Here is a 17,274-nt window from a genome sequence, read left to right as displayed (position 1 = left end):
TTTATAAATACCTTCAAATGTCCGGGGTTTTACACGTATCGCCTGTAGTGTATCGCTACGCTCACAGACCATTCACACCAATGTGTATTACAATGCACGTTCAATGGTTCGTAGTGGAAAAACACTGAGAGGTGGACTTTCAGCCCCAACCCCGGAATGTGTATTCTTCATAACTCTGCATGCGCTGCACGCTCACACCACTACCACTGGTCCCGACCGCAGATCAGAGAAAGGCTCGCTGGCTGCTCCGCTGTCTGCAGATAGACAGACAGCGGAGAACTATCTCATCATTGACATGCAGAAAAAGTAGCCTGCTGTTTTCTCAGCTTTCTGACTCACCAATGAGAAGCACATTGTATTGTCTGCAAAGGAACTATGTGTCTGTCACAAATACAAGTTCTGTCCTGCAAGCCCATGTCATGTCAACACAGACAAGGCAGCTGTGCGCGCGGTGAGTCCTGCAAATTATAATGACCCAATATTATTTTGTACAACCTAGCAAAGCATAAGATATGATGGTTTGGAGAATAGGCTGGTCTCTCTTTTTACAACAGATAAGCCATTGCATACAGGTTCTCAAACTTTTTAATTTCAAGGACCCCCATAACTCTGAGAGTCAAACCAAATGGACCCATAACAGTCCCATTTCATTCCATTTCCACAGTATCAGAGTTAACAGTTATAAAAGACTCCATTTGGTTACATTTTTACACTCTCAGAGTTACAGACCTGTAAGGGTCCATTTGGGTCCATGTGTTACACTCTCAGAGTTACAGACCTATAATGGGTCCATTTGGAACCCCCTCAAGGAACCATGAGGGTCCCTGGATCACACCTTTCAGAGCCACTGCTTTAAATAAATACATAACTAATATAGAGCATATTTGATGCATTTATTGTTAGGCTCTAGATTCTTTTGACATCTCAATTTAACACAACCGCCCACGCACGGCACATGCACGACGTGCACGACGTGCACGCGCATGTGCACATCCACATCCACATGCACGCGCGCATGTGTCCTCTTTTTGGTAATTCAGAATATGGTATGCCTACACAGTTAAAATAATGCAAACACGCAAATCGCACGAACGACTGCGTCGACACCTGGCGTGGAACAAACGGGACGAACCGAGGCGCATATATGGATAAGAACAACAACACTACACGCGCGCGCGCGCACGCGCTGCAACACAAAACAGCTGCATAAAACGCGTGTCACTGTGGACTTCTGTATCTGTGGACTTCTGTATCGCAACGCGGGGCAACGCAACTCTGGGATGAGCGGGCCGAAGGCCCGCGAAATTCTAGTGTAATACAGGCGTGAAGATGTCATCCGAATACATGATAGATCATACCTCGCCTACTATCTCCACAACAGGAAAGAATATAGAATAATACAACATAAAGGCTTTCTACATTAAATAACGAACAATATGTTTGTAGCTGTTCTTGGGTTTATGATGTGTCCCCCACATGGCATTATACTTGCTGAAAGCTGCAATCAGGTTCTGTGTTCCGGGCTAGTGTCGTTCACTGATTGGAGACCAGAGATGACGTCAGCTTTTTATGCTGACGTCCGAAAAAGTGGGTAAAGCAAATCTTAAAATTGACTCATTGGGAGATCTAAAGGTCAGAGGTCTTTTGACGAATGACTGTGAGCTTCAGTTCCTGAGGGATCCTCACGGCCCTCTACCATATTGTCGAATGTTGTCGAAAACGACAGCACAGAACTGCCAAAACTGCAAATAATGGCGGAATCCTTACGGAAACAATAAGGGGTCTACGCCCTTCAGGCTTGATCCCTAATACGATTTTTACTGGGGCCAGTTTCGAATTGCAGCCACCTGTAAGTGCTCTTTGAGAGTGGTTTTGAAGGAGAGTTATAGGGATTCACAATCCTTTAAGACTGTTGGTAGGGTGTTCCACATTTTTGTGGCATAGGAGCGAATACATTTATCCCCTTGTTTGAGCCAAATCTGGGTTGAACGTAATTTGTGTAACTCCCTCTGGTGTTGTTGTGATTGTGGATTGCGTTGACAGAAGTATAGTTTAACTGTTAAACTATACTTCTGTCAACTTTAACAGCTATCTTGTAGACCAGGCGCATTGCAAGTTGCTGTACTCTATCGTCTTGTTGCAGGAGTGAGGCCAAGCAGTAGCCTGACCAGCTTGTTTTGGGATGTCTGGTGCCTTGTGTTTAGGGCCTTTGTGGTGCTATGGTACCATGAGGTGCATGCATATAAGAAACCTTGAATGAGTTCTCCTGTAGAGTCTTCAAACTAAGTAGCCTATAGTAAAAACATTTTCTTTTAAACAAACACAGGACAAACACAAACCCTCCCACCCAAGACCCAAACCCCTCCCAAAAAGTGTACATTTGACAGTAAATAAAAAATCACACCCGTGTAAAGTGAGTGGTGCAACTCCATGTGGAGGTCCCCGGGGGGTTCCCCGAAAGTTCCAGACCCACAGGAACATACATACATTCATACATACAGGGGCGGCCTTAGGAATCTGGAGGCCCGTTTCAAGACCAAATATGAGGCCCCCATATACCTATGACATAATTATTTTGTTGATACAGCCGTATTGATACAAATAGTTTGATGTTCAATATCACACGCAGCCATTACTCTCGACAATTAGCAACAACAACACCTCTCCTCATCCTGTCGTTCCTTCACAATTAAAGTGTCTCCCCTTTACCTCCCAATGCTGCACATTTTACCCAGGTTATTAACATAAAATAGATGTAACTTAACATTGTGGGAGAGAGAAAGGCAGTGAGTGAGCGAGATAGAGAGAGCCAAGAGTGGCGGGGTTGACTGACGCCTGACGTTCAGTTGGAGCTTGGAGGCCCCCCTGAGGGTGAAGGCCCGTTTCAATTGAAACTGGTGAAACATAGCTAAGGCCTCCTATGCATGCATGCATACATACATACATACATACATACATACATACATACATACATACATACATACATACATACAATCTACATACAGTAATACAATCTATTCACTCTCATTGTCTCAGATGTCACTGCTTACCAGTTACATCATAATAATTTTTTTACACGAGAACAATGGCTTCCATTTTAGAATGCTAACTTTCCAGGAATAGAAAGCCTGGAGTTTCTATTAGCTTTGGATTCCGCATCGATGATGTCACTGGTAGGCGGGTTTATGAACTGTCCACAGCCCTCCTCTGAGACAGTGCGTAGACAAAAAATAAGGAGGAGATTAGTGAGGAGTCACCAATTAGGCTATATGAAGAGTTGAAAATGGGTGTAGGCGACCTTTAAGTGATGAGTAGGCTATATGAACAAAATAAATCAATAGGATCTTTTTTGCTATTTTGTTATTTGTTATTCGTTGGTAGACTATTAACCAAAATAGATAATAAAAAGCATGATTCTACATAATTTGATTTATCAAAACAGCAATAGAATATCACCAAATAAATAATCGATAAATGCAGACCCTTTAGGCTCAATTCTAACCAATGAAAAAACGGGTTGATGTGATTTCTACAATGTACAATGCACATCAAGAAAATTATGTTTTCTTCTCATCAATGGTTGCCTGACAACCAACTAACTAGCCAATCATCACGTTTCCATCCACCCAGGCGATAGGAGCTAAAAACCCAATCTTATGGAGGTCCTAACCTACGTTTTCCCATGTGGGTCGACTTTGAGCGACGGTCCCTTGAGGTGGGCGGTTCCTCCGAAGCCGACTGCGGGCCTGCGCGCGTGTGCGTGCGTGTGTGTGTGTGTGTGTGTGTGTGCGCGCGCGTGTATGAATGAATGATTTGAGGGAGAAACCTAAATGCATGCAGGCTTCAATTTCCAGTGATTTAATTGAAGCCAGCATCTATTTATGGTTCAACTCTACCTCTGCTGTTAAGAGAACCATGTTTTAGTTGTAGCAGACCATAGGCCTAAAACAGATTTAATTTGGTAATTTACCAAATTAAATGGTAAATAAGTTGACCTGTATGATACATACAGGTCAACTGTATAATACAGGCTGTATCAGTCACGAAAGATGCAACGAACAATGGTTACTGGGATAGTGAAATAAATCCTGCAATTTAATTCAATATATAAATGTATAAATGTAACCAAATTAACCCAAAATAAAAAGCAAGACTCGATTGAAAACAGCCATTGGGATGATGCCGTATAAAGATGCCGATAATAAAGTAGCAGGTGTTATTGAAAAGAACAGGTCAAGAGATCAGGAAATTCTGTTAGTCACTGTTACTGTATACAGTTTACAAAGGAATGCTTTAGTACTTTCTTTCTACCAAATAAGACGGGTCCATTTGGTTACAATTTTGCACACTTCCATAGTTTTACGAATGGATAAAATAACACAATATCAACTATTCGTCTCTATTTTACACATCATCCACACATTAATACATTTAAGGCCTATTCATACTCGTTTTAAGTGATAAGGTGACCACTGAAAACTACATGACGTCACTCCGCAGTGAAAAGCCAGTAAGCCATTCGAAACTGGCCCCCGTAAAATCTGAATTTCCTGTTTTTTGGCTATATAGAAGTGCATATTTGTATGTCTCTAAATGTTATGATGAATTGAACAAGGTGGACCCTCTTGTAAACAAGTGGTGCTTTATTGGGTCGTCACCTCACAGTTAACAGTTTTTGTATTGAGTTGTGCTTGAAATGTACTGTAATTCTGCAAACTGTTAATACATACAGTACTTCAATCAATCAAAACCCACTGCTCACCCCAGCACATCTCTCTGTTTGTACTAACCACCGTTTCAGTGGTCACCTTATCACCTAAAACTGGAGTATGAATAGGCCTTTAGATAAAAGACACAACTAGGAAAATAAGCGATCAGCTAATCTTTAGCTGCAAAGGATTTTACATGTTCACTTTTTTGTACAGCACTTTTTAGACTTAGATAGCATTTGAAACAGACTTATAGCATGTCATGTAGACAGCACAATAATTGCATTGCATGTAGTCATAGCACTTCATAGTATATATGTACAGCATAGTATATATGTATAGTTTATATGTATAGTGTCATTATATAGATATGTTCTAGTTCCGTTCTTAGCTTACGCATGTTTCTTGATAAATGCATTTTATATATGTGATGTATTCCCATGCTTTTTTGTTCTTGCTTAATGTAAATCGCTCTGGATTAAGAGCATCTGCTAAATGCCTAAATTGTAAATTGTTGTAGAAAGTTTACCACTTTCTTAGCCCATCACAGTTAAAAATCCAAGTCTTTGAAAAGCCTTCCAAATGATGACAAATTGTTTAAATCTCCAAAACACACACAAAGCTCAGGTTATGTTTTCACATACTGTATCATCAGTGTTTTATATACAGCATAAAAACCACCAGGGGTATTGGTATACAGCCTTTAATGTCTTGTCAGGGCCAGTGTTTCAACAGAGCTTTCATATTGTAATTACACATTGCAGTTTAATTGTATGCAAATTATTTATTCAGCGATTAAAACGTGTTATCCGCCACACACTGGTATTATAAAAATAGCATATCTACAATTAGGGATTTATATAGTTTTTTTCACATGACTCTGTGAATCGATATTGTCCTTTTCTTTTTGCTGAGGTTTGCGTGATCTGCGCAAAAGGACAGTTAACCCATTTTGGGCGGGAACCCCTTTGTGTTTTAAACATTATGTTATAATTTAGCTATTGAAAAATAGCAGATCTACAAGCTCATAGTGCGCGCTACGAGATTGTAGGTCTGCTATTTTTGAAAAATCGTGAAAATATTTATTTCAGAAAACTGGAGGATTTAGAAGCATTTTTTAAAATTTTGAGGTCAGGCCTAAATGGGTCAAATGATAAGGGACAATATCGGTGGCACCCAACTGTAACCATTAATTCTGCCAGTCTACTTCTAGTAGCCATTGTGAAATCAACATTCAGATGTTCAGTTCTCAACAACCTGAAAAGTCTGGCCTCTGAATGGTGGTATGCAGATACAGTACACACTATAGTTGGTTGAATCAACAAATCCATTAGTTGATCAATTCTTAAGGTATGCCTATTAATCAAGTATGAATGTTTTTAGTCGAGGACCACCCTAGTATGTACTGCATGACAGTGAGTGTGCCTTAATTTCTCAAAATGGAATTTTCCACTGGAAAACTATTTCAACGATACAACGTTGGGGCAAAGAATGTGTGAGAGTGAGTGTTGACTGGTTGATGTTGAAACAGAGATATAAATACCTGCTGTCTTCTCTAAATAGACACAATTTATGTACACCTGTAACGTACACCATATCTTTGCTGACTATAAAGCATGGATCCATTCCAAAGGCAAATAAAAAAGAGCAATAAAAGGTGTTTAAGGCTCTAGGACTGCAAGAAAGCATGTAGCCTACAGATAACTTGTTAAATAAATGATACTGTCAGATCATTTATTAACTGTCAGGTTATGTGCCATATTTCTCTGTATAAGAGCCCCATCTAGTGGATAGAAATCAGAACAACCCATGGGTGTACAGATTGAGCCCAAAACATTACCTATAACTCTAAATGCACCAAGTCTCTGTAAGTCTGTAATCCACGTAACTCAAGAACCGTTAACCATACCGACTTCAAATTCGACACACGTGTTCCACACCACCACAGGGAGTGCAGTACCCGCCACAAAAGGCCTCTGCCCGGGCCAGACTCCATATTTGCGAATGCCTGACAAAGAACTGTTCTGACATCATTCTGACGTCTGCATAGACTCCATATTTGGGCATGCCTGACAAAGAACTCCATATATGGGCATAAAAGGGCATAAAAGGGACACGGACATAATATCGGGGTGGGGCATGCATTTCCAACTTGCATCGTTCCAAGTAGGCCAGTGTCCAACGGGCACCGCTATAGAGGCTCCAACGCATAATATCTGGGTAGGCCAGTGTCCAACGGGCACCGATGTAGAGGCCCCACGGGCACCGCTCTAATATTCTAAAATGAGAATTATTCTGGCAATCGTAGTTTTGTAGATGGACGGGTTCCATGTTCCCCACTTACCTTATGGTTAGATTTAGTGTTGTGATCGGGGAACATAGAACCCGCTTAACATAGATATGACTTTCAAGTGAGCTCTGATCCAGAAAGGCTGGGAACAGTCAACAAGGTGAAGAAATCACAGATGCTTTAACCTTTGCTTTTATGAAATATCTGAGACCATTATTAGGTTTTAGTAGTTTTTACTTTTTATACAAGCTCTCAAGGTTGTAGATCGGCAATTGTTGCTGCACAACATGCCTCCCATGTCTTCTATGGAATCCAAATGACTTAAATCGGTTGCGACTGCATGAGAACTTTAATCCATGCTAATGTGCTTTCAACAACACATCCTGTTGCATCTTATCACCAGCAACAACTGTGTCCACATGTTGCCCAAGTTATTTCCTGTGGACTATTGCACACCGTATGGCACCGCTGTCACATGACAACTGTTTGTTAATCGCTCCACTGTGACCGTCACTCTCCTTTTACATTGAGACATATTAGCACATGCTAATGAGAGTCAGATACGGACACTGAGTGAACTGGTGCCAGCGTGGGCATTGACATGTTTGCCTTGACATGTGGTTCTGACGAGGAACGAACACATGAAGACATGTTGGGAATTGATTTTATAACCATGAAGAAAAACGGTAGTGGTTCCTAACCTTTTTACTTGGGAGCTCACTATATACATCAGAGAAAAGCTTAGACTCCCCACACAGATGCATGCACACTCACACACAACATTAAGCCCCATCTGCAGTACTTCTCCTACAACGGCTAGTGAATCTACAAGACCACAATGGGCCGCATCACGCAACGTTGTGGGCTTGTAGATTGACTAATTTCCTATTTTTGAAACTCTTGAATAATCTAGAAAAAATGTATGTATGTGGACTACAAAAAGGTCTACAGACTGGTTGTTCAGAAATTACAGAAATTATAAACAAGACACGTGGTTGTTCATTTATCCAACTATAAAGATGAGGTCACTGAGGCGTTAAACACACATTTATTAAAAGTGTTGTTTCAGACACGTTTTTCGGCACTCAAAGAAAGCAAAACACAACAGTATCGTAGTCATATAAATAATGAGGCAACATTACTGTACCTCTGTACTTGTTATTGTGCGATATAAATAGGTGGTGATGTACGCTCACATGTTTTAACCACTTAAACCCTCTTATACTTAGTTGACCACTCCCCCTCCCCCACCCAGGGCTCAATACTAGGTCCGCTAATATTTCTCTCTACAACAAATCTCTTTGTTGAGCTGGTAGTTCGGCTATTTCCGCCATTGTTTTTACCCCAAAATAGGGACGGGAGGCTAGGGTTTATGTGATTAAAATAAACATAAGACATCCATCTTCTAAAGGATAATAAAGCTTTAACATTAGCATACATACATCCATCATTATAAGCCCTGTATTTACAGCACAATTTATTTGTCAGACAGGTAAACACGGCAGGCAGAGATTATTGTCAGCAACTTTGTCTTTCAAGAATGCATACATTACAAAGAAAAACAATGCCACTGCGTGAAAGTTACAAAATGACATTCCGAGTGAGACGCTAAAAGCCTGAGAAACCCACACTCACACGCATGCACAGTGACACACACGCACGTTGCACGCACGCAAACTTTGGTTGTTGACAAAAAAAAAACATTTTTAAGTTTTAAAAAGCACTGGCAGGTCAAGTTTCATCAGACCGTAGTCGACAGTACAAAAGAAATGATGAAGATGAGATTTGTTACATGACCTGAATAAGCATTTCACAAAAGCTAGACAGTACGAATGTATAAATAATATACATTTATAAATGTATAGAAAGTTGCCATATTGATTTATAAGGCATAAGTGCTTGTCCGGGGTTGTTTACAGTATGTTAACTGGAAAAGTGCTTTCAAATTTGAACTTGTTGGAACACAGTTTTTGGGGTCTAAATTCAATCCTGATTAACTTTTCCACAGTTTGAAACATTACATGTATTCTGTTCATATTGAAATCTGAACGATTAGTAGATTTTTCCAATGAAAGACTTAGTCAGCGTAACAACACATCTATAATTACAGTAAACTTAATTGAGAGTTAAGTTACGTCGAGTCTATAAAAGACCCAGATCAAAGAAAGCTAGCTGAGACAATCTGTTTGCAGAGAAAGAGAAACTATTCCCACAACATTATCTTAAAAGAAAAACTCATATCTGCACAAACATGTTATATTATTAAGCAGATGGAGATTCTTATCATTTTATATCCTTAATAAAACACAGACATTAACTGGTCTTGTGCCTGTGCTTGAGGACAGACTTGTGATTTGATGTATGTATGTCTCACAACAATGTCACTTCATACAAATCCTATACTGATTTTAAGGTATATATATATATATATATACACACATTGTGCTTTGTTGTTTGCAGGGAAAGCAGTACTTTTTGAGTGAATAGAATGCATAGATTCATTTCATAATATTTAGCACTTTACCTTTATCTGAACTTGTTTTCAAGCTTTGGAGGTGCCTACACTTTCTGTGTTTCATTGGAAAAAGGGTCAAGAAACAAAAAACACCATGTGTGTACATACACTAGGGGCTCCATTTTCATCACCGCTAATACCCCATATCCCTAAACTTCTTTGCCTTTTTTTACTATTTTGAAAAACATTTTTGAATAGTTCAACTAGCCAATCTACATTGATACGTTGTGAGCTTGTAGACTGGCCATTTTATCTATTCAAAAATGTTTTGCAAAATAGTAAAAAAAAAAAGGCAAAGAAGTTTAGGGATAAGGGGTTTAGCTGTGACGAAAATGGAGCCCTATGTCTGCAGTGGACTAGTTCCAACTCATCCCGTCTCACCTTTATCTTAGCACCAATGCATTGCTATAGCATTATTTTCACAATTAAAGAAAGCCCACTTATAGGAGAATTTCACTTTAAGACACTTTTGGGGTCATTTGCATGTCTACTCTGCCTCCTTTGTGTTGCTTGATTACATTTTATTAGATATCTGATATTCATTTGATCAAACACGTCCACCTCCTACGTAAGCCAATTCAACTTCAAACTCCATGTTAACCATGTTTTGTATACTCATTGAAGTCAGTCCCTTCTTCTGGGGACTGATATTGTCCTAAAATCTAATGAACGAGGACAAATTCATTTTCCCACTAGTTATTTCATTATTATTCTAATATTTCCTGAAATGTAATGTTGTACCAGTAAGTCCATGCATGAAATAACTAATCGATTAAAAACTGTCTGGGGTGGGGAGCAGACGTGGGAAATGACCCAAAGAAAAGTGTTTCAAAAGTGAGATTCCAGTTGGCACATTGACAGGGTCCAAGGGGGTGACGGGGATTACAGACTACACAGAATGGAAGAGAGGACACACAACCTGTACCGAAGCTGTATTTCACCTGTCTGTACCTCAGTCAGAAAAGCAGAGGGAGAGACAGACGGACGGGATGGCAGTGGATTGGCAGCGTCCTGCTCTCAGCTGATTTGGTCCAGGTAGACAGACAGCAGGGGATTGGGTGGGAGGAACTCGTCCTGTTTGTTCAAGACCTCGGTCTTCCGGGCGCCCTTACAGCCGGAGCCTGACGGGCACAACACCAACCAACCAATGTTACTTAGTGTCACACACGACTGACACGCTGCATGATACACTACGTGTGCTTACATTTAAGATCTATTTTATACTTTGAAGCACAATGCTTCTCTGGAGTCCTGCCTCAAAGCAGACCAGAGGTAGTCATCGCTAGGGACACATGCATCAGTAAGCAGGAACTGGGGATGGCAATGATGGACCGGAAAGTCTGGCGTGGCATTGTGAAATCCATGATCTCGACCGCGGTCGAAAAATGATGATGATGAAAACAGTCAATCATGCGATTTTCGCTATTTTCGAAAAGTTCTGACTTTTTGTTTTTACTTCTGAAAATACTTAAATGCATTGTGAGTGAGCCTGTAGATCTGCTGTTTTTGCCATTAAAAAAATGCTTGAACATTTAACCAATAGCCATGCGAGTAGGATATTTGTCATACATTTATTATAGCTATATAAAACATTCAATACATTCTCCAAATATGTGAAATGTGTATAGATACTAACTTGCTGAAACCAGGTCCATGTACTGGCAGATGGCATGGAGCAGCAGTCTCTCAAAGCTGATTGACAAACACAGACAACATCACATCAATCAATCAATCTTTATTCGTCACATACATATTAAAAAAGTAGCATTTTTAAAATGCAGTTACATGTATGTAGGTCAGCCCCACAGATAGTGAGCAATAAAACAGGACAAGATGACTAAAAGCTAAAATTTAAATCTACCATTTAAAGCACTTCCAACCCTAGAAAACACAAAAAATAAAGTTGAAGTTATCAAACATGAAGTTAAACATGAAGTTATCTCCCACAAGAGGGAGATATGTTACAGCTTAAATATATCTTACCGCGCTTTGAGTTTAAGTCATTGTGCTTTTCCCAACTCTTAAACCCTTAACCACTAGGGGTCTATATACTAGGCCCACTCCTTTTTTTCCCTGTACAAATAATATCTTTACCAAAAATAGACGATCTACAAGCAATGTGAGCTTAACATAGTAGGCTCAGAGAGTCATTTACCTGCTGCCGAGGTTGGTGGTGTAAACTGAGCGAGGCTGAGCCATGAAGAAGCTCAGCAGGTCTCCCTCCAGCCCCTCCAGGGTCCCCTGAGAACAGAGGAGAGGAAGGCCATCAGTCACACTCACACTAAGGGACGGCCATCGCTGACGATGATGTTGAAGTCTCTTAGCATTGTGAGCTGATACCCACCATGGGGACCTGTTTGCGTTTGAGCGTCGCCCGCAGTCTGCGATCGATCCTCTGGAAGGACTCCTGGGCGATGAAGGTGGGATTGACTGTGGAGAACAAGATCTAAAGTCAACTTGATCTTCACACTTTGATGACTGGCTCCCCCAGGGTCATTGTCTAAGTGTCCTTAGCAAGACACTGAAGCCCCAACTGCTCCCGATATTATGCCATGTGTGTTTTCATTATTATTGTTATAATAATTTAAACCAGACAGGACGTTAACACGGATATATATTGAATAATAATAATTGAGAACCCCCATCCTCCAACCCATCAAAACCGCCCTCAAAACCCACCTCTTCGGCCCGGATGGTTAGCTCAACCGTCTGGGCACCTAGGCTGCCAAGCCAGCCGGACGACGTGCCGCGGGTTCGACTCCCGAGCCCGACGGCCTTTGCCGCGTGTCACTCCCCATCTCTCTCCCCCTTTCCTGTCCATCTACTGTTTGCTATCAATAAAGGCATAAAAAGCCCCAAAACAAATCTTGAAAAACCCACCTCTTCAATATGGCTTCCCCCGCTAACTTCGCCCCCTCCCCTTATACATAGTCTTAGCATTTCCTTAGTGTTTCTCCCCCGAATAAAGTTGTTTTTCTTTGTTGTTTTCTCATGCCCCCGATGTAAAGCATATTTACATGTGAGATATCATTATTATATTACATTGTTGCTGTGTGTGTGCGTGCGTGCGTGTCTGTGTTGTGTTCTCTCACCAGCCCTGGGCTCCTGATCCCCGGTGTTGTTCTTCCTCTTAGCGTCTTCCTCCAGCAGCGCCAGCAGCTTCTCCTGCTCCTCTCCTGAACGGTTCATGAAGTCGTTCCACAGCTGCGAGGGCAGGACGTTCAGAGGTCAAAGGTCAGGCACGTTAAGAAGGGGGATTTCCACCCCATTTCAATAATCCTATTATTGGTTTGCTCCCCTTAGCTAAAAACAGTTAACTGTGATTTTATAATATGTGGCCTTTAACAACCTGGTGTCCCTAATTTTGCCCACGTCGTTATAAGTGAACATTTTCCAAAAGCGTTAAAGGACCACTTCACCACTTTTCAACTTATCTCCATATAATTAATTAATAATTGGTCCTCACTAATGATCATGATAAAATAGCACAATTATTTTCTACTCAGTCTGTGTCTCATAGGAAGGCTGTGGGCAGTTCAGAAACCCGTCATCGATGGGGGATCCACGCTAATAGAAACTGCATACTTTCTATTCCTGAAAAGTTGCAATGCGAAAATGGAAGCCAATCTTTCCCACGATAATAAAAATCAAAATATTTTTCCAAAACAATCTTGTTTAAAAAAAGATCTGCCTAACGATGATGTCACTGGTGGACATCATCTGAACTGCCCACAGCCTTCCTATGAGACACAGACTGAGTAGTATTTTATCATGAACATTAGTGAGGACCAATTATATGAAGGTAGGTTGAAAAGTGGTGAAGTGGTCCTTTAAAAACTTTTAAAAACTCACAGCTCACAAACATGCATTGTTGTTCAAAGAATGAGTAGATAGAGCTTGTAGATCTGCAATTTTCTATATTTTTGAGTTTTGAATGTATATAATTGGTGGCTAAGCCATTAAAACCAGGTGTCATTTTCGATTTCTTTGGCTATTAAAAAAATAGCAGATCTACAAGCCGTGCTACAGGCTAGTAGATCTGTATCTTTGAAGAATCGTGAAGATTTGTGCATATATTCCTTTAAAGCGATTTTTTATCCAAATCTTTTCTTCTGGGGGTCCCTGGAACAAAATATTTTGAGATGGGGTCTGCAGCCAAATACATTTTGGGGGGTCCTTGATGAAAAGGTTTTGAGCACCACCGATATAGTAACATACGTTTTTCCAGAAAACTCTTAGGATTTTGTAGAATGGGCCTCAGGTCTTAATGAGTTAAAGCTGGTATAAATATTGAGGTTGTTAGAAGTGTTGTCATGCCTCAGCGTAGATCTCGTTGGTACAGGCCTCGGTGAAGATGGAGGGCAGAGCGGGGTTGCTGCACACCTCCAACTCCTCTCCATCTCTCTCCAAGAGGTTGGTAAGGAAGCGCGCTGTTCAAGGACAAAACATGAGTTAGTCCTCCTGCGGACAACATGCTATCAGATGCAGAATCAATTCAAGGTTATTGTTCATTTATTTATTGTTGTTTTGTATTACTGTTTCTGTGTGATGGTGCCGACCGTGCCAACAACCCTAACCCTCAGAACAAGAGAGGTGATAGCGCTTTTGCGGTGGCGGTCCCAGAGCTATGGAACAACCTCCCCCCTTATTAGAGCTGCTCAATCCTTCGAGATGTTTAAGTCCCTACTTAAAACACACCCTTTCTCCCTGGCTTTTAATGTGTTTTTTTTTAACGGTTTAGTACTTATTTTATTTAATTTTCTACTTTCTACTTAGGACATATAAAATACAGATTTAGATGATACCGTGTAAAAATCATGGGCAAAGTAAAGTATAAATTAGGCCCCTGGTGACCCAAAACACATCAGACTTTATTTCTTTTTTATCTGATTTTAATTTGTTTACGTATTCCTATTGTCCTATTGTCCATGTATCATGGTCTGATTATGCTGATTATGTTTCTTGTTCTACTTGATGTAATTGGCTTTATTTTTATTTTTTTCCTGTGAAGAAACTTTGGTCAATTTTGGCTGTGCTATATAAATAAAGGTTGATTTGATTTGATGGTAATAAGGATAAACAGAAAAGTCAGTCACACTGAAACTCATTTAGATCGATTTTGATAAAATAATCTATTTTCGAAAATACCAATCTTAAAGCTCACTGTTTGTAGATTGGTTCCAGGTGGTCCCCAGCTAAATGATGTAGAGTTCACCAAATGAAGTCTACACAATTAGAGAATGTAGAAGAATTGTTATTTTGATCAACATTTGCCAACAGCATGGAATTGTGTGTCAACGATAACAAAATATTCTTTAATTTGGGGTCTGAGAGGCTATAAATCTCATCAAATGTTGGTCTGTGGCTCAAATGCTGAATATATAATGGGCGTTGATTTGAAAAGGGTTGAAAACCACTGGTTTAGTTGATTATAACAAAAATTCTATCTCAGATTCACGTTGGTTTGTGGGGAAAAAAGGGAAAAGAAAGGCCATCTCACTGTTCTCCTGGCGGCGGAGGCTCTTCCTGCCCTTGGCTCTGGGAGTGAGCTCAGAGTTACGGATGGCCTGGTTGATGAAGAACTGCTTCCTCTTGGCGGGAGACACTCGCTTGGCCGGAGAGCAGGGCAAAGACGAGCATTTACGCTCCTCTATCAGGCTGCACAGCAACAACAACAAGAACAACAGCTTAATTATCCCATTCTGGATGGGAACCTCTTTTGGTGGCGTTTTAAGGATTATATTATACTTTAGCTATTAAAAAATAGCAGATCTGCCGCGCTATGAGCTTGTAGATCTGCTATTTTAGAAAGATTCATGAAAATGTGTGTGTGTGGGGGGGGTCCCTAGAACAACATATTTTCAGATGGGGGTCCACGGGCAAATACAGATAATTCTGGGAGTCCTTGACATGAAAAAGGTTGAGCACCACTGACATAGAAACATAGGTTTTTCAGAAAACTTTTAGGATTTAGACGTTTTTCAGTTCTAAATGGGTTATTAGTTACCAGTCAGAGACACAGTGAGTGCTGGACATGGCACTCAATACCCAGTAGTACTCCAGTCAAAGTGTAGATATACTCCTGGTCGAATATTACTCAAGACAAGTACAACTTAAAAGTTGCCCAGTCAATTTTATACAGTTTACTAAAGTACAGTACAACATATTTTTGAAATTCCACCACTGACCAATACCATGTCCATCATCTTTTTTTTATTTATTGTCATAGTACTTTGTTGTCGTACAGTGGTGCTGTGCAAAAACAGCACCTCTGCAAGCGCAACACATTGAATTCTATTTTTAACACATTTTGAACATTTTCACCTATGACATGGCATGGCCAAATCAGGGATATGAGTTAAAAGTGGTTAATATAACTGCTTCAAATGACTGTAGTGAGACTCAGTAAAAAAGTACATTTTCCTCTGAGATGCAGTGTACAGTATAATACAAAGAAGGAAATACTCAAATATACGTCACAATTGTACTTTAGCACAGTACTTAAATAAATGAAGTATTCCTTCCTAACAGGATGGGAACATGCATACTGCATGTGTGTCGTGAAAATTAAAAGTGGGTCAGTGGGTTTTACATAGAAGCCCCGCCCCATGGGGAAATCTTGCAGTGTCATTGGCTACTGAGCTGGGTCTGCTCGTGCCATATTTAGCCCTCTTCCTGCAGGCTGGTAACGACATAATTAACGAGGTGTTTACATTAACATGCAAAAAGATGTTTCTTTATTTTTTGCCTGTTCAATGCAATCAATATATTTTATTGTGTAAAGGCTATACTGTACATAAAAGCTCGTGTCTCTTGCCATGACAAATCCCTATAATAAATATAGCCTGTACGCTTCACTACTGCAACACATATTTCTGCAACTTAATACGAATAGATATTTAAGCTATCACACATTATAATCTATGTATAACCAGATGGGTTGCTAAGCTGCAAAACATGCCAGAACATTGCTATGCAGGCTATCAGGTTAGCTGTAAACTACTCCAACCATTTAGTCCATTTAAATTAGCTCACTGGCAGCTAAACGACTATCAAGGGCAATCCCAAAATACAAAAATATGCACTTTATCAAGTGATCTTAATCAGTAGCAATGACTGGCTTAACACTGAATAACAAACCCAGTATGTCAAGTTTAAAGGTACATGCTAAAGGCTAGCTGACTACAGGACTCGTTATTTCCACTCACATATTAATATCCTGTTCTTCATTGCTGTTATTAGTCAGAACAACCATCTTACAGCGCGAGCGACAAGCCGAATCAACGCAATGTTTGGACTTTTCAAAACATGTAAAGGATCATTTACAAACTATTGTAATATGAAGGAAAGGAACGTTGTTTTCCAGATCAGCACCACTGGCTCTTTTAGCTCTGCTCCCTGAAAGCAAACAAAAAGGGTAGGGTAGTGTCTTCTAGATCCCATTGCCCGGCAGGACGACTGTTGTCAAGGCAACCATACAGCTAGCCAATAACTCTGCCTTAAATGTTCCTCCCGCTCCCGAGTATGGGATCAAGATTTCAACCAAATAATAATAATTAAAAAATCACACCCGTGTGAAGTGAGGGGCGCTAATATATTAAAGTCTAACTCATGTTGATTAGGTGATGTAATGGTGATGTACAAACGGTGACAAAACAAACATTAAATTCTCTTTATTGTTAATGGCATTTAAAGTTCAAACATTGAACTAAAAACAAAGGAGGGAGGGCCCTCAAAAATCAGACCCGTCTTAACTGAGT

The 17,274-nt window shown here is 40.2% G+C and overlaps 1 protein-coding gene across 1 annotated transcript; it reads right to left on the bottom strand.

The window, feature by feature from the left end:
• Window positions 1–8,019: 8,019 nt before the first annotated feature.
• r3hdm4 (R3H domain containing 4) lies at window positions 8,020–16,912 on the bottom strand. Its single transcript, XM_079506946.1, has 8 exons — window positions 16,723–16,912; window positions 15,015–15,172; window positions 13,832–13,944; window positions 12,607–12,718; window positions 11,859–11,944; window positions 11,670–11,755; window positions 11,151–11,206; window positions 8,020–10,635 (listed from the first exon to the last, which is right to left on the bottom strand). The coding sequence occupies exons 1-8, from the start codon at window positions 16,767–16,769 to the stop codon at window positions 10,532–10,534; spliced, it is 762 nt and encodes a 253-aa protein (XP_079363072.1). The 5' UTR covers window positions 16,770–16,912; the 3' UTR covers window positions 8,020–10,531.
• Between the last annotated feature and the right edge of the window lie 362 nt (window positions 16,913–17,274).

Source organism: Electrona antarctica, assembly GCF_951216825.1.
Source record: "Electrona antarctica genome assembly, chromosome: 7".
Taxonomy (NCBI): Eukaryota; Metazoa; Chordata; class Actinopteri; order Myctophiformes; family Myctophidae; genus Electrona; species Electrona antarctica.
The sequence above is the reverse complement of the archived record's forward strand: the minus strand, read 5'-3'. Positions and strand labels throughout refer to the sequence as shown.